Genomic DNA, 25,972 nt, shown 5'->3' with positions numbered 1-25,972 from the left:
CCAAACAAAAACAGCCGAAGTACATAATTTGTGTTAGCTTTAACCATACCATAGTACTTCTTTGGTCAGTAAGACGTCCTACTCTTTCAAGCGGAGGGCTGCAGCTCCAGCACTGAGGATGAGACTATGATAACGTCCCATAAGAAAAATGCTTAAAAATAAATGATATATATCACAAAACTCTCACGTACATTAAAAGAAACTCCATTATCATTTGAAATTCCATTTATTTTAAAAGCGCTTTCTGATCAATATTATATAAATACCAAGTATCTGTTGTAAAGAATGCTCTTAATTTTCATTTAAAAAAAAAGAAAAAAATATATATATAAAAGGTTTTTATGTATTTTAGAGATCACATGAAAATAATAGGGAGCATTTTTCAGGTGAATGTTCTAAACCAACAATGATTCCAAACCTTATGGCATTTGTGAATTTTTCGTAAGAACTAAGAACTGTCAAACACATCCGAACAAATTATATCTAATCAATCGAAAAATCAATACCATACATTTATTATTTAAGCTTCATAAGTGTACCTTTTCAAGTCGAATTGCATAGCATGTGAATATAATGTAGTAAACAGTTTGGGGAAAATATTTTACATATTGAGATGTAGAGACTAGTAGTTAATAAATGCAATTTCGTATTTGATTAAAAAAAAAAGAAAATGTTAGGAATGATGAAATATGGTACAAATATATTTTAACAACTTGCTTCTAATTTATTGAACATGAGTTTCATTACATAACTTCTTTGAAATAACTATGACTATTTTCCATATGATTATCTAAAAAACGTATGCTACGTATTTCTTCTGATGTCTTTTAACAAAATATTATTAAGATAAATGCACTATAAAGCTATTAAGTACTTGTCTTCCATCTTAGGTCAGAGCTAAGCAATAATAATAATAATAATAATAAAAACGGTAACAAAAATTATACGTTTTAGACAAACAGCTGACCCAAAAATTAATGTGAGATCTTACCTATTGGTAATACTTATTTATTTTGGTTCAAATATGCTTTTATTTTAGCGCTGACAATCCAAATATTGTATATTAATATCTATACATATAGAACTATTCAGAATTATTTTTCAGTATAGCATTCATAATACAAGAAAAATAAGTTTTTTTTATTTATTTTAATTTTTTTTTTACATTTATCTACAAGTGTGTTATGTGACAAGAAATATTCTTAACGGAATTCTTGAACTTTAAAAATGTCAAGATTATGCGATTGAAGCACATAAAACTGTACCGCAAGTATCAAAACATCAAGTTAATTGATGTGTAATATAGTTAATTCAGAAATTTCCGTATGTGTTTGTATACATATATGTAATATATATATATACATTGTATATTAATATGAAAGTTTGCCTTCTTTTCAAAGATTGTAAATTTGATTTTGTATTAAGCAATAATTTGATTATTTTTCTTTCTCTCTTTCTTTTTTAAACATGAAAAGTAAGGCAGGTTTTGTTTTTGTAAGTATTAGAGATAGGAATAGAAAGAAAAAAAATATACGTATTGGTAACTCTGTACAAATAACGTTCATAATAACAATTATTATTTTGTTATTATTCTCCGTACAATGAAAGGTTATTGATTATCTCTTCCTCTGCAACAAGATAAATTCACAACAGTCAAAAATCTTCTATGAGAGTTACTTGGTAACACATACACTATCTTCTTTATTTATATCTTACATAAAATATAACTAGCATATATATACACACATCCAATTTCGACTCTCGTGTAATTTCAAAATACACATAACTATTTGTGAGTGTGTGAGTGTAACTGGAGAACTTTGGTAATATTTTTTCTTTTTTAAAAAAGGCAAATTGGAATTTATTAGTACCGGTACTAGTCTCTTTGTGCTAGATGCAAAATGCAGCTTATGTTATACCTTATTTCATTTTTGTAATTACAAAAAGGCCTCTGATTCCGATGCAATTGCAGGAAGCTCCTTAAAATAACATCACATGGATATTATTTTATTTATTATTTATGGATATCTTAACAATCACCTCTCACGTATGACTAGTTCACATTGCACAAAACTCTCATATGTCATTTACAGCTGCATTATACCGGAGTCTCATGATCGGCTTCTTCAATGCGACCTAGTCGCCAGGCATTGGGGTCAGCGGCTGCAAAGCAAAATTTGAATTATTTGTATAAAAGTATACAATAAAATAAAAAAAAAAAAATCAAACCATGCTAACAACAACACACAGAACTTAACCTAAATGCTACTTTGTTACAGTTTGTAGAATCTTATGACAAAATACTTCAATTAGTGTATTCACATTTTATATGGAATCGTGATGTGTACACACAAGGCTAGAACAAAGGAATATACGGGAACATATGAACATCAAAACAAGAGGTAATGGAATTACGAAAAGACAGATACACTTACTAAAAGGAGTAAATATACACATTTATCTTCCAAGATTTAAAATGTTCGACAACAAAATGTACAGGAGAAATGAAGAAAAAAATAAGAAAAGGAAACACTTTCCCTATCTTTTTTTGTTTTCTCCACATTCCTGTACAACTACGTTCACAGTATTTATATCTAAACGCAGCTAACAAATTATAATGGTTTGTTCCTTTTAGACTTTATTTCCTGTTTTCATAATCATAATGTAAGAATCTTCTATTTATTATTAAGTGTATGTTATAGTCTTCACCTCTTTCGTTAAAGACAACTTGATTTATTTGTATTCAGAAGTCAATGGCCACTTTCTTCATGTTAACACACGGAAACATATTTATGTAAACACTATGCTATTCGCATTGATAATTCCTTTAAGTCTACAACATTTTTCTTAACCTTTCGTTCTGAATGTAACTGTGGTTACCAAATATATGATTAAGTATAAGGAAAGTGTTGCCGAAACGAAAGAGGTAAATGACATATATAAATTTTAATTTGCAGGATTATTATTGCTTTTAAATTTTACTTATATAAACTACATAAATGAATAATGAATTTCGATGGTTATTCTGTAATTATTCGCACAGATATTAAATAAAAGTTGTACAAAACATTTTTTTTTTTTTTTTTGTTTCAGTTCTGTGTATTCTATAGTCGGGATACGAAAATGATTGTTTAAAAATGAAATTGGCCTATATACAAACTCGGAAGCCATTATCTCCCATAAGCTGCATATTAAAAGAAAATGTAAAATATGTACCAGTACCATGTAAAATATGTGCTTGGAGAACATTTGCCGAATAATATAAAATGATATAACACGTGTAGATGATGGACTCAACAGATTTCGAAATTACCATCTTAGATAGCAATTGAACTTTGGAGGCTGAGATGTGAAATAAAAGTTTCCAGTTGAGAATAATGTTTTAGGATAATCATCTTTCTCATTGTTTCCCCCCAACGTTTATATATGGCGGACGCCAAGAGACGTAGGCTCCATATTGCCTATTTTCTACCGTTAAACATGGCAGTTATTCTGCGTTATAGTAAGGAGAATGTTTAAGAGCAGCGACTCAGGTACAGACTTCGTTCTCCATAATTATTGACACAACTGAGTATCACACCGCATGAAACTGCGTCTTGGCCCACTATTCCTCTGGAAACGATTTACGAGTTATATATCCTAACTCCACGATGAATTCAAGCTGTACTATAAGATGAAGGTGGTGCAACTCCGTGTTAATCAGGTGTTGCGTTTTTATTAAGATGTTTCTATTGCTTTGACAATTATTAATATAAGTAATTCCCTTAAAAATCTTCGGGAAATGTCGACAGTAAAAATCTCTGTCATCCTTCTCAGTTTAAAACAGTATGTTATTACATCTGCGGAGTGTAAATGACTTCCCATTTAACTGTTATAATTTTTTGTTAACTGATTTTGTCGATAGCTGTCACTATATACAGAAACCATTCCTAAGTTTTGTATTGACAATTTTAGATGTCCCCGTACCAGCTCTCAGAATGCCACGTTAGTGAAGCTAGTCCGAAAAGTAATCGCAAGGAAATTTCTGCAAATTTAATTCTTGTGTCGCAGTCGCAAGGAAGTAAATTTTAGAGTCATATTTTCAATAGCTTAGGAATTTCTGGTAAGATGCCAGTTTCAGCAGTTCGTTAATTTACCTAATAAGAGTTCTCACGAACACATTATTACTTCTACCAGCATTACCCACTGCTAACAAGGTAGGATGAAAATTTTTGTATAACATTACTTGGATCAATTTTACTCTTCCGCCGCACTTTAACTTGTACCACAAATTCCCAAATCTCAAACTGTTATTTCGGCTCTTTCCCGCGCTTAACATAGATTCCATAATTCAAATCTAAACAGGATAGAACGTATAATAAATTTAAGAATCTAGTAACAAGCTGCAATGAAATCGTTTCACAAAGGAAGAATTACGAAGTCACTTATCACACACCTTATATACAATCGTATGCATCTTCAGGTTTATCTACTACCAGCTAAAATATCCATTCTTCGCATGGGGGCTGTATTTGGAAGTCAACGCCTGTGGGAGTATCGCCATTCATCTCAGCGACCGCGAAAACTGTTGATTTGACAGTAATATCGGTCATTTTGGATTATTTTTACATATCTCGGTATTCCCGTTCCGCAGCCGAATGGGGTGAATTTGGAAGTTAATGCGATTGGAGTTTCACCATTGATCTCAGCGACCGAAAAACTATGAATTCAACATTAACATCAGTCATTTTGTACTACTTTTACATGTCCCGGTAAACGTCCCCTCTGGTTCGAAATTTGTAAAAACACTTCGTCTTGGTCTGGGGCCAACGAATCCGTGACCCAAATTTAGTAATTCGCGGTCCATACTATTTTATTTACATTAGATTTGTGCTTATTTCGAGTAGAAATTTGTTACTGTTAGTTACTACATGTCGTTGTTTCCCAAAAATGAATATAATATTTTGACATATTCTATAATTACGAGGTACTTTAACCATAACACTTAACATATTTCGTAAAGTCAACCTATAGAACTTCCCTTTACAGTGAAATGCGCTTTCTCTATCTGAAAAGTCGTTTAATTCCACTTGATTCTGTCATATGTTTATTGATGAACAACTATTTTAATTTGGAAAATACTTCACGGCATTATTCAAGAAAATAAAAGTAATAGGAGTACACTACTGTAGTTAGTAGAAAGTTTATGCTATATTTCTCTTTCTTTCTCCTTCACCCCCAACCCCGGTAATACAAATACTGAAATGATTCAATATTTTAATTTGTACCATTATTTATCGGGATAAAGTTGACCATGAACCTTGAGGCTGAATAGTTTCTGTGTGGATCGCACCTGTCTACTACAACTTACGTATATATTTCTTTGCTGTTTAGTTTTAGTGTGAAAATAGTTCTGTTTTCTTTGAGTAATATTCACATTAAAGTTAGTGATTATTTTATTATAATATCGGTTGATAGCACCTAAAAATGGTCTTCTGAGTAATCAAATAATAAACATTTGCCCTGAGTTCACACGACCTAAGGTCCGATTCCCAATGCTAATGTCTGACACACGAAGAAATCTTAAATTAAGAGCCATTTCAATTCAACTTATAATTAAAAATTTGCATATATTGCAAACACAATATTGAAACCAACCTAAGGTACAAAAACCTCGACATTAACAAAATGCAAAGAGAATATCTCTAAAATATTCGAAAGGACGATAAAGAAAATGTACGAGTATATGGAGCATGGAGAAGCCGATATAACAATGAACTGGATTAAATAACTGGAAAAGAAAACATTATAAAATCTCGACTATGATGGCTTGAACATATGGAAAGAATGCACGATGAAACTACGCGAAAAGGTGATAAAACAAAGGCTCTACTTCGTAAGATTTATTAACTTTATTACATATTTCTGGCCATTACTGGCATCTATGCTCTTAAGCCGATCACGGAGCCGATGAGGGATGACGTGTCTCGGCAAGAAGCACACTATCCGAGGAAGAGGGGAAAGAAGAAAGCGGTATGGAACCTGAAAGTTAGGTACCATCCCAGTATTTCCCTGATGTGAGTAAGGAAAATCCAGTAAAAACCTCACTCTGGATGACTGGCCTGAGAAAGCTCTTACACTTTTTCAATCGAGTACACAGAAGAAAAGGAAGAACTAGAAAGAAATGGTTGAAAAATGACAACAGGGTCAATCCATACGAAGTGGTCCAGAGGTGGTTGCTCGACCATCTCCGAAAATTATAAAAATTTGAGTGTATTGAACCTTGTGTATGAGAAGGTCAATAACATCATTCATGTTGTTCTATGTACAAATGTTCCTGAATGACGGCCATCTTTGTTGTCGGTGGAGTGCCATTTTTTTTTGCATTTGCAAGCGTTTACGAAGATTACAGTTACTCAGGACATACGAATCAGACGAACACCAAACAAAAATGAATGTTTACAGGAGAGACTGAAGTACACGGAGAATATAAACTTTTGCGTCTAAATAAATATACAAGGTTGTAAACCAATACATGGAATCTCCAGAAAAACTACAGAAAATTACACAAGGGGCTGTATTTTGGAATGGCATAAAGTAGGGGGGGGGGGTTCATAATTGTTGTGCTGAATACTATTGCATGTGAAGAGTCTGCAGAAATATCCACAGCTATGATACTACTGGCACCTATGATTTATGGGGGAGGGGGAGGGTCCGAAAGTAGAAGTTTGTGATTTAGATGCCATATTTGGGGCGTAATATCTCAGGAGGGCAAAGTGCTAGAAATTGCTGCTTATGCCACAAAGCAATTCTGTATGTGAATAAACTATTGCGAAAAAATCATGATTGATATTACACGGAGAAAATAGCAAGGATATGGTAAAAACGCGAAGAAAGCACGTGCGTGATGATGGTTGTAGCCCGGAAAAATAAATGTTTGGATATGTTTCATGCTAGAGCTCAAAAACTGTGCATGGTGCAGCAATTAGGTCCGCTTTTGTTTATGTTCAGTTAGATAGAAACTTGCGGGTGGCGTTTGTTTCATCTTTCTAGCTCCATGATCATTGCCACGTCTATATGGTAAGGGAGTTAGCTCTCCCTTGCACCCACGACACACACAGTCGAACTGGACAGCAGTATTATGGCACTTAATGTATCAGCAAGATATCATTGAAATCCAGTCACAGTTACAGAAGTTAATGTATTCACAAAGTTGCGTTATATAGGATAGTCTTTGGCAAGCTGGGGACTCCGCCCCCAGACCCCCACGTTTGCCCAGCCTACGGCCTCGAACCTCTAAAATCTACAATTCTACCAAATTTCAATAAAAGATAAGATTTTGTATTTCAAGAAAACACCAGTGTTCTCATGGGAATTAATTCATCCCCCAATATATACCTGAAAAACTAAAAATATTCACTTTTGGCAATTTTCCTGTGGGTTAGTCCTGGAAGTCTACAATCATGCCAAATTTCATCGTCCTAATCTTGCCGGAAAAGCCTAAACATTTTGGGGTGTAGATATCCCATATAAATAACATTGGGAGGACTTTTCAGTTCCCCATAAAACCTCTCTACGTTTGAACTTTTTTATTTTTGGTGATTTACTTAAGTAACGCTAACGGAAACGTACCAGCATATCGAATTTCAAGTTTTTATTCCAATTCTAAGTACCTAAAATATGAGATTATAAGTCCAAACAAGGGCTCATTTAAGTAAGGTAAAGAATTTCTTCATACTCCCTTAGAACCCCTAAAAATTAAAAATAGTAACTTTTGGCAATTTTCCGGGGGTTAGTACTTCAAAGCTACAATCATGCTAAATTTCGATTTTCCACGTCAACCGGAAAGTCGAAATTTCGACTTTTCACGTCCTATATTTTATTTCAGTTCATGTAGTTTTATATATAGTTAGGATAGATGTAACGCAACCTTTTGAACATATTAACTTCCGTAACGGAGTGGATTTCAATGTCACTTTGTTGATACATTAAGTACCTTAATACCGCGGTCCAGTTCGACGATGGGTGTCGCGGGTGCAAGGGGGAGCTAACCCCCTTACCATATAGACGTGGCAATGATCATTAAGCTAAAAAGATGGAACAAATACCACTCGCAAGCTTTTGCACAACTGAACACAAACTAAAGCGTGCCTAATTGCTACACCATGCACAGTTGAGATCTAGCATGAAACATATCCAAACATTTAAATGTTACCGGACTGCGACCATCGTCACGCACGTTCTTTCTCCGCATTTTTTCCATGTCCTCACTTTTTTATCCATGTAATATCAGTCATGATTTTTTTTGAACAGTTTATTCACATACAGAATTACTTTGTGGCGTAAGCAGCAATTTCTAGCACTTTGCCCTTCTGAGATATTACTCCCCAAACAAGGCATCAAAATCACAAACTTCAAATTTCGGATCCCCATAAATCTACAGTGCCAGTAGTATCATAGTCGTGGATCTCTCTGCAGACTCTTTACATGCAATAGTATTCAGCACAACAATTATGACCCCCTCCCCACACACACACACTATGCCATTCCAAAATACAGCTCTTTTAAAAGTATAATTTTCTGTAGTTTTTTCTGGTGATTTCATGTATTGGTTTGCAACCCTGTATATTTATTTAGACGCAAAAGTTAATATTCTCCGTGTACCTCAGTCTCTCCTGTAAACATTTGTGTTTGTTTGGTGTTATTCTCATTCGCACGTCCTGAGCAACTGTAATTTTCGTAAGCGCTTGCAAATGCAAAAACTGGCACTCCACCGACAACAAAGATGGCCGCCATTCAGGAACACTTGCACATACGAAAACGTGAATGTTGTTATTGACCTTCTCATACACACGGTTCATCACAATCAATTTTTTATAATTTTCGAAAATTGTCGAGCAACCATTTTCACCATTTTTGGACCACTTCAGATTGATTGACCCAACAAAGATTTAGAAAAGACGAAGATAAATAACAGTAGAAGGATGACGATGAATAGAGAAAAATGGAGGCTGGAAATAGAGGTGGCCAAGGCTCACACCGTAGGTAGGTAAAGGACAATGTCGCAGAGCCCTATCGATATATAAAAATATCATCATTACAATGTATTGTTTTCTTTCTACTATGAAATTAAAAACAGATGAAGTATGAAATGTCAATATGCCACTCTTACATTACAAAGAAAAGAGAACTGGGTGAATTTTTACGAGTATGTTTCGCCGTAAATTGCAGTTTGAGATAAATTAATTTGTAAGATTATGTACATGGAAAATCTTATATGAACTACAATATACTTTGTTCGTTATCTGGACAATTAACGAAATACATACAAAACGTAGTATGAATGAATGCAGCACTTTATATGAATCAGAGCAGCGTAATAATGCACAACATGCAGCTTCTTGTGTACGAATAGTTTAAAATAATTATATTACATTAGAAATACGAAGAAAAGTATTGAATTCATGATGTACAAAAGTAAGTTTCATTGTGCGCTTACAGTGCTTGTATGATGTAATTTTCTTTCCCTTTTGGCTCATTCCATGTCAAATGAACCAATATCAGATTTTATGATTGCCCTTACATCATGGATTTTCTTCATATTTTGTCTGTGGGTAGATACCCATGAGAAATGACCACAGGAATATTTGCAGATTTTTATCTCCTAAACGGACCTCAGGAAAAATAAATGAAAATTGGCATTTTCCGAGACTTCTGCCGCGGAAAAATCGACATGTAATGTTAAAAATTACGTAACTCCCTTATTTTTCGGCCAGTTGAAGTGTTTCTGGTGTCAAATTAAAGCTAATAGTCTCTCCTATTCAGAACTACTGTTGAATCAGAAAAAGTGGTTCATAGAAAAGAGATACAAACTCTGAAACACAATTTATATGATTTATATGTGATTTTTGTAAAAAAAATCATATCTGCTAAATCACTAAAAACACAACCTCCACATTTTTACCTCAGATTCACCTAAATATGTATGTTCAATAGTGCAAAAATGAAAAGGGTGTTTTTTGTGGTTTGTCAGTAAGAAATTATAATGCAGGGACACGACTTATGGCACGTTATTAACATTTAACATTAACATGTTATTAACTATAGAAATGTTGCATTTTGTTGGAATGTTTACTACATTGGTTACATTTGGCTTGGTTGAGATGAACGCGTAACGTGCAAAAATTAATATATTGAAACATTATTTTATGAATACGGAAGGGTATCATAAATATTGAAGGAAGTCAATTGCAATGACATTCTCGCTCACTCACTCCCCATCACACATACCCACGTTACTATTACTAGTGGCTCTAAGGACCAGGTGCCTCACGTGAATTTCAAAAATTGCGCCGTATAGAGTGGATGGCCGCCATTTTGAAAAAGTTTGCCGCCATTTTGAAACTGTACATTGGATCACTTGATTGTTAGATACACTAAATTTTATGTCTTTTGCTTCTATTCTCAAAATTTCAAGTCAAAATACTGAAAATTACGACCTGGAGTGTAGATGGCCGCCATTTTAAAAATCGACCGCCATTTTGAAAGTTGACATTGCTCCACTTTAATGGTACGCACAGTAAATTGTATATATCCCATGCTTCTATTCATAAAATTTCAAGTCGAAAACCCGAAAACCGCCCTATAGCGTGGATGGCCACCATTTTGAAAATCTGGCCGCCATTTTGAAATTTTACTTCTGTTCTATACTATAAAGCAAATTTCGAGCGTCTCACGGTTCTTACCTCAAAATTTCGTGTTAAAAGACTGGAAATTGCGCCGTAAAGAGTGGATGGCTGCCATTTTGAAATTTTACTTTTGATCACCGCCAAAATCTATACAGCAAGTTTAGGGTATCTCGTAGTCCTATCCTAAAAATTTTGTATTAAAATACCGAAAATTGCGCCCTGTAGCGTGGTACAGACAGACATACAAACAGACAGACACAGGAGTTTAATAGCAATTAGTTTATATTATATATATATATATATATATATATATATAATGTTACTCAGTGACTGTTATTTGGTATTTCGAATTTACTCTAACAATGTTACAAATGGAACCAGGTGACCAGTGTTCGGTTTGCAGGCAGTATGAGGAATGTGAGGAAGTTCCAGACAGGAAAGTAACTTCCGTGTGTGATATGAAAGCAAGTGATGTGGAACTTATCAGACTTAGAGCCAAATGTTCTGACTTGAAATTTATTTGTGATTTCCATTTAAAGCAGTATTTATCTCTTTATGAAGACAGGCAGAGAACATGCATTGATCCTTTTCTAAAGCATAAGAAAAGGGTAGTGAAAAGTTTAAAATCTATTTCGCTGGCATTTTCCAGAAGATTTACAAATTTTGAACTAATTCCTGGCACAAAATTGTGTATATCTTGCAGGAAAGCAGTGATAGCAACCTAATAAAGCGTGTGAATTACTTAACTGTTCACCACTGAAAGCTACCAAAAGAAAAGTGGACAGAAGAGGCACATACTTAACACATAAGGCTAGTCGTCTTGCTGCCAGTTTCACAGGGTTAGCAGCAAACGCTTTTGGTACTGAAGGGCCCCAGTCCTATAAGAATGAGGTGGATGAAGACAAAAAATGCAAGGACTGTGAAAGTCTGATGGAGAGACTTAGCGCAAAGTTTTCTGCCAGCAGTGTTGATGAGAAAGTCCAAATATTAACCCTTGTCCCTGAATCATGGAGTATCCAAGACACAGTGTCTTATTTCAATACCACTGTGTATTTAGCAAAAAAAGCAAGGAAAATATTACAAAATATCACGAAATTTTGAGGTAAGAACCGTGAGACGCTCGAAATTTGCTTTATAGTATAGAACAGAAGTAAAATTTCAAAATGGCGGCCAGATTTTCAAAATGCTGGCCATCCACGCTATAGGGCGGTTTTCGGGTTTTCGACTTGAAATTTTATGAATAGAAGCATGGGACGTATACAATTTACTGTGCGTACCATTAAAGTGGAGCAATGTCAACTTTCAAAATGGCGGTCGATTTTTAAAATGGCGGCCATCTACACTCCAGGTCGTAATTTTCAGTATTTTGACTTGAAATTTTGAGAATAGAAGCAAAAGACATAAAATTTAGTGTATCTAACAATCAAGTGATCCAATGTACAGTTTCAAAATGGCGGCAAACTTTTTCAAAATGGCGGCCATCCACTCTATACGGCGCAATTTTTGAAATTCACGTGAGGCACCTGGTCCTTAGAGCCACTAGTAATAGTAACGTGGGTATGTGTGATGGGGAGTGAGTGAGCGAGAATGTCATTGCAATTGACTTCCTTCAATATTTATGATACCCTTCCGTATTCATAAAATAATGTTTCAATATATTAATTTTTGCACGTTACGCGTTCATCTCAACCAAGCCAAATGTAACCAATGTAGTAAACATTCCAACAAAATGCAACATTTCTATAGTTAATAACATGTTAATGTTAAATGTTAATAACGTGCCATAAGTCGTGTCCCTGCATTATAATTTCTTACTGACAAACCACAAAAAACACCCTTTTCATTTTTGCACTATTGAACATACATATTTAGGTGAATCTGAGGTAAAAATGTGGAGGTTGTGTTTTCAGTGATTTAGCAGATATGATTTTTTTACAAAAATCACATATAAATCATATAAATTGTGTTTCAGAGTTTGTATCTCTTTTCTATGAACCACTTTTTCTGATTCAACAGTAGTTCTGAATAGTAGAGACTATTAGCTTTAATTTGACACCAGAAACACTTCAACTGGCCGAAAAATAAGGGAGTTACGTAATTTTTAACATTACATGTCGATTTTTCCGCGGCAGAAGTCTCGGAAAATGCCAGATTTTCATTTATTTTTCCTGAGGTCCGTTTAGGAGATAAAAATCTGCAAATATTCCTGTGGTCATTTCTCATGGGTATCTACCCAAAGAAAAAATATGAAGAAAATCCATGACAAAAGGGCAAATGGCATTGGTTCATTTCACATGGAATAAGCCTTTTATTATCTTACTCTTACTTTCCCCAACTTATTTAATCAATAAGATCGTAGTATAAAGAATTTAAGGAAGTAATTATCATGAATAATTTATTTGTTCGTTTAAAAGCTTTAACAATAAAGTTCCAGGACTGATGCTGGTACTCTATCATGTGAGATTATGCTATGATATTACTTATTTGCAGGGCATATGAGGATTTGATAAAGAGATTGTATGTACTTTTCTAAACATCGGCCATCGAAGACTACCTACATTCTGATCAAAACAAGAAATGAATTGACATTTGGAGGATCACGTATTGCCCTCCTGACACATCGTTAAGTATTCTGAGGCGTCCGCTGTGCTCCTACTTCGATTGACAAGCACTTCTGAAGCTGTGTTACAAAGCTTAACATTGTAATGATGTTCTTTTCTACAGAAACCCTTCACTTGTGACTACCACCACGACGTGTATAAGAGGTCCCTCTCTTGGTGACTTTAATAGCCCCATGACGTAGTTTCCCTTCTCAACACTAATTTCGACGTGGTTTTGAACTGTCAATTAGTTTTTAATTTTAATTAAAGTATAGTTCCCACTGGGCCACCGTAACCACCATCCCGGTATCGTAAGATACCATATTAAAGAACATTCAGTTTTCCGTTAGGTTAGAGAAATAAGCATCAGAGACTTACGAGATGATCAGAATTGTTCACCGCGAGAATATCCTATTTCGTAGCCTAGTGTTTGAATGGTATATCTGGTTTCTTGATGGACGTGAAGATGTTTCTGATGACCCCACAAGTGGACGTTCATCAACCAGTCGTTCCAAAGAAAATGTAGAGCGTGTTCACAATCTTCTATAGTCAAGCACTGCATGATCGAGGATGTGCTTCACATAGGTCGCAAAATGATCTGACACATTCTGAAAGAAGATCTGGGAAAAATGAAGATTTGCTGGACAGCTGTGCTTCATTGACTGAAAAGCAAAATGCTGTGAGTCGACTGCCGCAAAGAGTTGAAGGACTCGGACCATTCAATGCTGGATCATACAGTTACTTGATCATAGGCGATGAATCAGAGTTTCTTCGATAGGCGGGACACAGCTGCTCTAAGAATCCACGAGAATAGGAATCAGGGTCTCTGATGTTTAGAAGGGCATAGATACTCTCTTTACAGTCACATTATAAACTTATGAACTATCTTCTGTCTTTAGCAGTTACAGAATATCAGCATCAGTTCTCGAACTCTGTCAGAGCTTTTATATAATTTTTACGGATTTTGCAAGGAAAATTTCCCTCGTATATAAAGCTGTAGTATTCAACATACCTTTGGGTGCACTGAACGTGACTTTTCTTCCGAAGAGCCAATTAGCCCTCATCATCCTATCATATCCTAAAAGGTTTTATCGTTGAGTTTTCGAGAAAATCTATTTTAAAATTTGCAACGATATCTCACAAACTGAGCCAAACATAAGCATTCTGAACATGGAATTTGTCGTTTTAACTTATTCTTTTACTTTTTTTTCCTATGAAGCGGATGTGAAGGACAGGATTGGTTTCCTCATTTGCCTTATGTTTCGTCATTTATTGTTTTTTCCTGAAAAAATCAAAGACACTATATCCTACGAGTTTAACCGAACTCATCAGATTTGGATCAAACTTGGCATGGTAGTTGGCCATGACCTGGTATACAGTAGTGTGAAATGTTGTGCAAGCTTTTGGTTCCCGAATTAAGGGAACCGAATTTCCAAAAACTGAGAATCAACCGAGCTCATCCGATCTGGTAATAATTCACTTTTAAAAATCTGGCTTCCGTGCCCGCACGCGCGAGTAACATAGTGAACAACAACAACAACAAAAATCCGAATCGGAGAGTATCTGTCCCAACCTTTCCACATCTGAGCGGACGCACAAATCTGAATCAAAAGGTAAAATGAAACACGAGGAGCGTCGGTCCTAGCCGTCCTCCATGCCTAATCAAACGTGGAATCTCTGTCCAGTTTGAGCTTTCCAATTGTGGAAAACAAGTTTGTCCTTTATTGAAACAAATCTTTACTGTCATACCGGACGAGTTCGGTTGATGTTTTTTTCTGTTTTCGAAAATGGCTCAAAATTTAATGCTCATAACTCAGGAAGCCCTCACAACATAACATTTCACACATTAGTCCAGCAAGTCAAGGCCAAGTTTGATACAGATCGGATGAGTTTGTTGAACCTGTACGAAATATAATGTCTTTTGATTTTTCCGACGGAAGGACGATATGCAATGTCGGAAGGACGAAAAAAAAAAGTAAATGGAAAACAGAGTATCAGTTTCGTCTGACTTCAAAGTCTATCTCATGGAGAAAACAGTCTTTTAAAAAGATAATAATAAAACGACATATTCTATGTTCAAAATGGTTCTCTTTGGCCTAAGTCGTGAGATATCGTTGCAAACTCTAAAACAGAACGAAAAGCGCAGAAGATATATCTTTTTGGATATGATAATATGATGAGAGTGGGAAGGGGGGGGCGGTGGCTCAGTAGTAGAGTTCACCTCCGGTGCTTGGGGTCCCTGGTTCGATCCCAGCTCGCGCCGTGTGGACTTTGTGGTGGATAAACACTGTGCTCGTGGGTTTTCTCGGGGTTCTCCCGTTTCCTCCCACTTTTTCATTCCACCATTTCATTCATTTCTCAATCACGTCTCCTTTAGCCTAACCGGCATAACCATGGGACGTAAAACTCAAAGATTTCATTTAATTTTTCAATATGATGAGAGAGCTGTTTTACGAGCTAATTGGGTTTCCGGTACCTGATTTGCATCTAGCGAGATTCCTATGTAAGAGTAATTTGGTGCGATGAATATTTTATGACTTCAAAGTAGGCTTATACGTCAATAGTTGTTATGAACGTTTGCAACAGGCATCTGGAAATACTGGACTTTAAAAAGGTACAGTTTATAACTGGTAGAGAATTCTACAAGATCTGTGTGATTAAGCCGGAAGTGGATGGCAAACAACAGTAACGACTTCTGAAAATATTGACCCTCTGAAATAACTAATCAGAAAAACACGAGATCCATCTATCAGAAATTATAGTAGGAATTGAAGAGTGGATTGAACATTTGTAACTAATGCGTAAATATTTAATGGCTATTTATATTAAAATAAAAAAATAAAAAAAACAATGATAGAAAATTTAAATGCTGTCTGATCACAAGCCACTAAACAAGAATTTATTACTATGATCCTAAAAAGAAATGCCAAACGACATGTTGGATTCGTGTAAATGAATAAATATACGAGGTCTGGTGATTGAAAAACAGAAACAGTAACTACAGTCTAGAACGAAATAATATGCCTTGTCCCAATTTTCAAGGTATTGTGCAAACTGCGATCAAAAAAACAGGGCTTCATGGAATTCTGCTTCACCAGGATAAACACCAGGTCTTATAGGGCTGCTCAGACAGCCAGCTTCTTAGCTAAAAACGAAGTATAACTACTGTCACACCCTTTCTGTTTCCTTGACCTGGGAACTACACAACTACTTATGTTTTAACGAATTGAGATGAGGCAATGAACTGAGATAGCTAAGAGATTGCTTCAGAAACTTGATTCTGGAATGGATAAGTGTATTGCTGTACAGAAGGGAAGGCAGGACTGCTTTAAATGTTCGTGAAGTTTCGCGAGATTCGGACAATTAATGTATCATTGTAAAGCTTTTAGCGTGAACCTCATCTAATCATAGAATGTAAGTTGAAAGAAACAGAAAATCTGTCACAGCAATTAAACTGGATACGCCACAAAAGCACTTATCCTTGCTTTTGGAACAAGCGTGGTTATTTTAATACCTATCTATAAAGGTGTACTCGTAATCAATGTCCGTCTTTCTTATAAATTGTGGAGGAGTGCATTTCATTAATTTTCTTCAGGACTAATTTTACGAGATGTGTACTGGCATGAATTAAATGTGGGAAAGAGAATTTGAAGAGAGACTGAAAATCAGCGATTTAAAATTAAAATAATTAAATGCTGATATATATATATATATATATATATATATATATATATATATATATATATATATATATTAAAAATAGTTTCTCGTTGTTGCAAAAGAGCAGCTAAATGTGAACGCTTAAGTTGCATAGAATTGAATACCAGGCTCACACCTATCGTGTTCTCAACAACTAACCTTGCAGTGACATAGTGTTCTGTTTGTTACTTATTTCCGTTTTAAATTAACCAGATAGCTTCTGGCAATCACTTTTAAGAACAACCAATTATTTTGTAGACATTTGGAATAAGGAATTTTTTGCTTTACACAAACAGTCTATACAGTTTTGAATTTATTTGTACAAGGAGTACGGACAAGTGTCAAAGAGCTTTTTTGTCTTCAACTTTTATCCATGGAATAATAGATTGCAGCTACAATAATTTTGTCTCATTGGCTGAGGCTCGACAGGAAACACCATGATGCTAATAACTAAATGGTAAGATCATTCTCTCATAGCAGGTGGAACACCAAGATTTGATTCTTCGTCAGCTCAGCAATCAACCGTCCGTCTCTCACGTATTTTCTCCTCTATTATTCCATATACACTGATATAGGGTTCAAGATCAGAATCAAAACACATACAGTCACATTAATAAAAATCTGACAACTAACCTCTCTTTCAAGCTCTGAATTCTCACCACCATATGGAGAACAATTTGATACTTTGGCTTGAAACTGATCTACGACAGTTAAAGAATTCGGTATAATTCCTTTCTCATATATCAGAATACAATATTTAAAAGGTGAGTGGCCATAATTTATTGAATATGGCTATGTGGAGTTATCTGTTTTTGGTAATGTAATTATCATGCGCAGTAGCCGAATCGACGTTTGATCTTGAAAGCTGCTTTCACGACGACCAACTTAGTCACAGCAGCGTTGCCAAAGCTATGATAAAGTTCGCTTCGGCAGGTATGCTGTGTTCTTAGCGAAACGAGAATCTAGTCAACATGTTGCAATATTCGTGATGTTTCCTCACTGGACGTTTCACAATAAAACATTCAACTGTTACTAGTTTACACTAAACGTCAATTTGGCTGCCACATAGTATAATAGCAATCTTCACTGAAATAAAGTAAATTCCACATGACAGTACGCTGAAATGAAATATTCTAGTAAAATTCGAGGACCCTGAATTATAAAAGTCAATACCTGCAAAATTTTTAAGGTGCTTAAAGAAAATGAACAGTATTAAAATATATACAGTGCCTAATACTAAAAAAAGTACTTTATCCACCTTTTAGATATTGGTACGTCCATAATTAACACAACACAGAAATTGCGTAGTTATTCCGTTAATGAAACAACAAGGAATATATGAAGATGACTTTTATATATTGATTAACTTAATAGTGATTCTATTCTGTAGTTAGTATATAACATGCAAAGTGTGAAATTATGTTTTTTTTTTTCTGTGAAAGTAAGTATATACTGGGTATATCAGCCTAAAGCATGCAACTAATTATCTATTTCTGTGCACGTGCTAGTTAAGTGTTTATTTGTAGTATGTATAAATATCTATTTATGCATTCAAATTTTTAACAGTAATATTTAATTTTAGTTGATTAGTTTTGAAACTGTGCAGGAATAATTTAATGTTTCATACTACAAAAAGTATTATAATAGAGTGATTATTGACTTTTATTATGTATAATATTTTACTTTGTGTGTGTTCTGACTTAAGGGCGAAAGCACACTGACAGAAGTTCAAGATAAAGCAAAACATTTATGTAGACCAAATGAGGATGACTTTTTATAATTATCACTCGAATTCATATTCACATTTCAACCGTTACCATCACATTTAACTTATCTTGCACATTTTTTTTAACCCTTTACGGACGAAAAAAAATTGTTACCTTGAAAGCCATACACACTTATGATTGGGTATTAAATGACTTATTGACAAATTAAAGGCAAATTAGGCTTATAAAACACACACCTGTCCTCTCTGTCCAGATGTATTTGTATACCACACCTGTAATGGACTGAACGATTGGCTGTGTTTATGGCACGCTGTCCTTTGTTTCCCCTCTATTTCATGACTTTCTTATTCAAACGCTCTATGCAACAACAAGTCTTTTTCCGAGGTTCAGCCAAACTCTGGGATTTACAGCCTAAGTAAAAACTTCTACACCCACCGAGGATTCAATACTGATCGTTTGATTGAAAGTCTGACATTACTGCCTCAGCTACAGGCTAGGTCATCTAGATTCAGCAAGTAATTTATTATTATTATTATTATTAATTATGCATTTCCTACCTATTAGCAGCTACAGTAGACAATTTTCAGTTTCTTTATTCGTAAGATATGTATTTGGTAAATTTTCCTGACAACTTATATGCTTCCCTGACTCTCCCGGTCTGTTGGGCCCTGGTATTATAGTTCTTACTAGTTAGAGCAGTCATTTCCAACTGCATGCTCTGTGACGTCACAATCGGTTGCTCGAATTGTCATTAAACCGCTCTCACAGAGCAAGGAGAAGGCAACAAACCTATCGTTGATAGAAGACAGTGGTGGCAGGCATTCTAGTTGCCCAACCTGTTTTCTCTGCCCTGGTTCTGAACAGAAAAACTCACCGACTCCTACCCTATATATTGACCAGTCGAAAAGGGCCGAGTTAGAGCATCGACAGGAAACAGGGATACCACCCGGAGAGTACAGTTTGATTTCTGGTCCAGTATAATTTTTTCGCCGTTTGAATATCACTGAATCTATCATCACAAGGATTTGGTGTTAAAAACGAATTTTCCTTTTAATAAAAAGAAGCTTTACCTTCAATAATTATTTTAGTATTTTGATCTTGTAGCATGTAGAGATTTTAATCAAAACAATTACACTTATTTACTCACAATTTAACACACAGCAAGTATAAATCGCAATTCATCAACGTTGAGTTAAATGGCAAAATGTTACTAAACGCAGTTATTAGGTAAGTGAAATGAGAAACCAGGTCTGCAATTCATAATATTTGGAATATATTGTGGAACAAGGTTTTAGTTCCATTTCACTGCGGAGTGTTCCTTCCGGTATTCCTTAGTTATCTGAATTACACGGTTAGTTACCCTACCTTCAAATGACACAAAGTTACACGCTTCCTATTTTGCAACACTGTGCCATTTATAAAGATCTGTGCAAGATAATTGTTTATGTATATGGGACGTCAATTCTTTCTTCCAAGTGGTTTGGAAAGTGTATATATCTTAGAAAGGATGGAGAGAATTAAGTATACTTTTTTTGACAAACTAAATATTAACTATATACAGTATATATGTAAACCGAAAGTCTTGTTTTAGAGAACTTTGGTTTTCAACTCAACAACCAATTCTGTTGACAACTGTTTTGCTTTATTTTGAGTATTTCTCCATCAGTGTACAGCTGGCTACATTAATAAACGTTTGCACATCGAATATAATACAAAATATCCTTAATAATCACAATCTACAGCATATTATATATATTGTATAATATATTACTGAAAAAGAGTGCCACAACTAAAGGACAACAGCCTATCTAATTCATCTACGGTTTGAACATACAGCCACCAAGTAACCTCCCAATACATCTAATTCACAAGCATATTTTTTTATATATAGACACTTACCACAGTAATAGTACCTAATCCTAGGCATACCTAGGCAAAAAGAAATTACGTATTCATAAAATATAAATAGATCTGCATAAAAAGACTAGCATCTCCTTTTTTAATAAAACTATTACAAGAAACTGCAGAGAAAAATGTTAACGCCAAAAATAAAGTGAAGACTAGTCTGGGCATGGCTTTAGCATTGTACACAAAAATATATAAATGTTTATATATATAAAGAGAGATATCGCACAACTGATTGAACTCATTCAGATCAATTAGCACAGTCAAAACTACTATTATGTGCTCCACTAGAGTATTATGCAAGTATTAATGTAAATACTTTGTGTTACCAAATATAGCTCAACTATATATGCGAGAGATGTTCGTTGAATAGTAATTATTATTTTTATTGTATTCCCGATGAACACTGCAACGAAAATTTTGCTCATATTAAACTCTAATGCGTCAAGCCTTTACATTGAAAAATGCCAAAGAGTTCTAAGGATTCAAAACTTTAAGTCGTGGACATTAACAAAGGCTAGCTTTTATATTAAGCTTTGTAACCATATAATTTGGAAATATTAAAGTTAATTTTTGGAAACAATTTTTGGTAAAACAAAACTATTCAGGAAAGATTCTTTCATTTAACGTGATCCATAAAGCCAATAAAATCAACAACTCTACGTATCGGTTAATCAAGTCGAGCAGATATTCTTGTAAAATACCAAAAAATTATGTAGAAGATTAAAAAGTTGTCCTTTTCTAGAAGACATACTGAAAGTAATTTTGCACTGATTTGACCGTATTCAAGCTGTTTATTGTAAATTATAGAATTATATTTACACAAATATTCGCAATTGTTAAGAGGCACAATTCACTGAAGAATTTAGAACTTAATTTCGACACGTCTTTAGTATGACACATCTTCAGTATGACATACTATTTTATTGACACTTTTGGAAAGTAATATTCCCGTTAAGCGATAAATTTTTTACAGAATTATTATTTTTAAGAAAATATAATTATTTGCTTTTAAGTCTTGTATTGTTATTCGTAAAAGAATATTTTTATTTAGATACCTACACGAAAACATATTTAAAACTTTAGTGCTTCTACTATCTTTACTGCTTTTAGTTTGTAGAATCCTATAACGGTCTGAACAACTGTCATAAGATAATGAAATTATTAAATTATGAAGTAGGTTGTAACCCAGTATACTCAAGAAAGCCAAAGACGTCCAAATGACTCTTCCAGTTTTCGAACAGGCGAACTTGCATTCTTAAGGTAAGCACTACCAGTGAGAGCCTCCTAATTAAGTTTCAAATTGTATTTCTTTAGTAATATTAGCGATCTAAAATATATAATGTATAGATAAATAAACCGAGTTTACGCTTTTTTTTTTTTTTTTAACATTTCGATGTTTATTTCAAAGTTCGAAACAATTTTATTGAACATCCCTCACATAAACTCTCAATGTTACAAATACATGTTTAATACTATTACTTTGCATATAACTACGTGATGCTTCATACTATAAGAAAAAAAGAGGATAAAACTACTGAAAATGGTGCATTACCATATACTTCTCTACCAAAAAAAAAATTAGAACAAGGATAAAATTTTTGCACTAATGTTAGAAAGTAACAAAAAGGAAGTTACCTTTAAGAATACACTAAGTTTACAAAAAAAAAATAAGAACGTCCTTACACAACTTACCTACTAATGTTATTTATGTATATGTTTATATATATATATATATATAATATGTAACAATTACACTGATTTCTCTACCAACTCTACTCCATTAGGATTAGTTTTGTGCGGACGACTACATCGGGTAACGGAACCACAATTGCCTAACAGGTGACTAGCTTCCCTAAGTTTATCCCCACCTGTTAATAGGGGATCATGCTCACAGACAATCTCATCATCTAGAAATAATAACAAGCTTAACAGAAAAAAGAACAGATAGACCACAAATATATATATTACAAAATTATAAACTAATTAAAAAAAAACAGTGCTACCGATGATATAATACATTCCATGTGCATAGCAAAATAAAATTACAATCAGTTACGAGATCAAATATCATGCAAGTGTCCAAACGGTACACAATATGTATATAAAATGCAGAACATTGTATCTAATATACAAACGTGCAACATTTTTTTAAAAATAACTTTCTAGTGATCGAATTTATTAAATACCAAGTGTCCACAAAGAATTAGTTAATTGTAATACGCTATTCTATTTCTTGCCACACAAGCAATCACACTGTATTTTAAAAACACTATAGTTTCATCTATCCTATAATCTCTACCATCGAAACTATGTGACTATATGCGTGTTTAGCTTTTCCGAATGTTCGTAAACATTATTTAATTGGCAAGTATACTCTCCATTTTTTAATAAACTTACTCTCTGGCAATGAGATAAAACATTTTCTGGATGGATGTCTATAATTAGCTCCAGCATGCACGCGTCAAAGGGCATTTATTTTAATGAATGATGTTTATACAGAGTGATCGCAAAGTATTGTACTACCTCACGGTATTTTCCATTTCGACCAAGATAGGAAAGAAGCATGTATGGTGATTGTGAAGAATCGAAGTTTCGACGGATGGATCTTACCGAAAAGGGGATTTTTTTATGTTCGAACAGATGTAGGTTTATACACTCGCATGGAGGCCATAATGATTAATGTGTTCGAAGTAAATTTTAAACTTAGGTTTTTATAGCATTCTCGAATCTTTTTTTTCTTTTTAAAAATTTTCTTCCCACCTCCGAAAATTACGGTAATTTATTGGAGAGTTAGAATTTTAAGAAAATGATATTTTCTCAAAAATGTCTCTAACAATTTTATTTATACTTCCTTAACAACCCTATATAGTATAAGTCATCTTCCTAGGAAAAAAAACTAGAAGTGGGTGCTTAGTCTTGGATTCAGTTCTTTTCGGAAGATTTTTTCAAGAACGACCTCATTCGATTTTCTTCATATTTCATAAAATAAAGGTTTCACCAACATCCCTACAAAATACAGTATAAGTAATTTCTCCCTAAAAATTCACAAGAGGTAGTTTACATGTGGGGTAAAGTTTTTTTTTTTTTTTTTTTTGGCGGTTTTTCAAATATGACTCATTCGACTCTGTTCATATTTCATAAACAAATGTCTCATTAACATCCTTACGTAAGCCATTGCTCATGAAAATATCCAGAAGATGTATTATCTTGGGGGGTGAGTTTTCTTCATACGAAGTTCTCCGACAACTTATAACAGAAGCTTATTCATGTTTCGCAAATATATGTTTCCGTAATCTGCAGCTTGAAATGATTTAATTTGAGATATAGGAGCGAGAATGTTTAGTTCGGTGAATCGTACGTTTTATTTCCTTTCTTACAGCGTGTGAGTATCCCGAATTTTAGAATTTGTGTCTCAAGGGCATCTTATGTAGCACCTGGCTGACACAGGCGTGCGTAGACCCTTGGATTAGGGGGGGGGGGGCAAATCAGTAGCGGTACTCGTAAAGATATGCAATCACTTTTGTAATCATCACTTTCTTTATGATTTAATTTTTATTTTCATTACCCCGGAGGAAGTGATTATTACAGACATCTTTCAGGGTCCGTTTTTATGAAATATAATCCTTGTTAGCTGAGAAAATTATTTTAAAAATCGAAAAGAAAACGCAATGCCAAAACATCAGGTGGAGCGAGCGCCCCCACGTGCACACGCCTATGCGGCTGACCCTTCGACTACTACAATCTTTCATTTCTCCAGTGTACACTAGCCTGTTTGGCGCGTTTTAATGCTGTACGTAGGGTTTTCATATAATAAAATTATCTCATTTTACATTAGACACCCACGTCTGTATTTCGCGTATTAAGATCTAAAATGTTAAATAAATGAAATAATTAATGAACTACACGTTTTCATTTGGAGCAGACAACTGTTACGATGATAATGTTATATTGTCTATATCCGTCATGCAACATGACAATACATGATTATAAACAGTAAAATATAAGAACAAAATGTTTCATTAAAATATATATATGATTTTTATTTATTACTGTTAAGCTTTATCCGTAAGATTGTTATATCAGAAGAATTGGATATTATTTTAATAGCATGACATTTTGCATTTATCAATATTTTGAATACAATCCGATTCTAGCATATTTAGAGATATTAAATATGTAATAAAATATGCTAGAAGTACAACCGACATCTCAACTAGCTATTTGAAGTGAATGAACCGAGCTCGGTGAGAAATAATGCGTAGTGGGGAATTGGCACACCTACTCTAAAGTAAATGAGTATATACACTCACAAATGTACGAAGTTTTATTTTTTTCAGCTTTATTCTAGAACTACTAGACCAGCACCCTTTATGAAACAGAGCCACTCAAGATCTACTTTAACATATTTGGGATAAATATTTTATTGATATTTACTCTAGTGCAAATGGAAATTATTTTGCACATTCATTGTAACGGTAGGAGGTTACTTAGAAAGGTGTGTTCACTTTATCTTGTAGTGACCTAATAACTTTTCTTATATGTGCTTACTTCCTCTGTTCCCAAAATGTTCATGGGCGCAAAAAACACAGACCTCACTGAAAACTGAATGATCAGACCTATTTTTAGTATGACAAATAACAGCTGCTTGGTGTGTTTCTCAAGCGATTATGAACATAATGTAAATCCAGACATAACGAACAAACCAATTCAAATAGTATTAACATTTTAATACATATGTTATATTTAAACACATGGAAATTACTTATGACTATTAAAAAGTTACATCATTGTTTGTGGATACTAGGAATTTAATAAATACGTGAATAAATAAATACATAAATAAATAAATAAACAAATAAAAAGTACTACACTAATTGCTACAAAACAAAATTTTCTAGAAGTACCAAAACATGAAATAATACTTTTTGTAGTGCTGTGGACAATTTGTCTCATTGTCCCGTGACATTTCTTCGTGAGATTTCACCAACATTAATGAGCTTTAATGCACTTTCTACATATAATTAATAGGTGTCTTAATCGTTCAAACTCTTAAAACACAGAACACAAAACTGTAAATAACTTGTTGAAGTATTTATTGCTGTTTGGAATATATTATCAATGTATGTGTCGATTCGTATGATTTTTTATTCTAATTTTTCATAATGCATGTTATGCTTTGTAGACAGCGGTGCACGCTAAATGACTAGCTGAAAGAGCATGCAATGACAATTTACAACTATAAACTACGTTGCAAATAGGCATGTTTTCCTATTATAGAAAACGAAGAAGAAAAGCAAAAGATTTTAAGGAAAAATGCATGCAACGTTACCTTTTCTTTTCAAGGTTTGAATGTCTGAAAATATGAGTTTTC

The 25,972-nt window shown here is 34.1% G+C and overlaps 1 protein-coding gene across 6 annotated transcripts in view; it reads right to left on the bottom strand.

Annotated features, from left to right (window-relative positions):
- Positions 1–207: 207 nt before the first annotated feature.
- Positions 208–25,972, bottom strand: part of LOC145662909 (popeye domain-containing protein 3-like) — a 406,613-nt gene continuing 380,848 nt past the window's right edge. For 3 of the 6 annotated variants that reach the window (XR_014127119.1, XR_014127121.1, XR_014127120.1), the window contains 2 exons: positions 22,294–22,508; positions 208–2,163 (listed from right to left, as the gene is read on the bottom strand). Coding sequence is in view for 3 of the 6 variants with exons in the window: in XM_081728928.1 (XP_081585054.1) it covers positions 2,099–2,163; positions 20,593–20,622 (95 nt within the window). In the remaining 3 variants the exon portion in view is untranslated. Of the gene's footprint in view, positions 2,164–20,592; positions 20,623–22,293; positions 22,509–25,972 lie in introns of all 6 variants that reach the window. The other 3 variants (XM_081728933.1, XM_081728943.1, XM_081728928.1) reach the window with 2 other exon arrangements.

The sequence above is a fragment of the Thermobia domestica genome, chromosome 1 (genome assembly GCF_964235325.1).
Source record: "Thermobia domestica chromosome 1, izTheDome1.hap1.1, whole genome shotgun sequence".
Classification (NCBI taxonomy): Eukaryota; Metazoa; Arthropoda; class Insecta; order Zygentoma; family Lepismatidae; genus Thermobia; species Thermobia domestica.
This window is presented reverse-complemented; position numbering and strand designations above follow the sequence as displayed.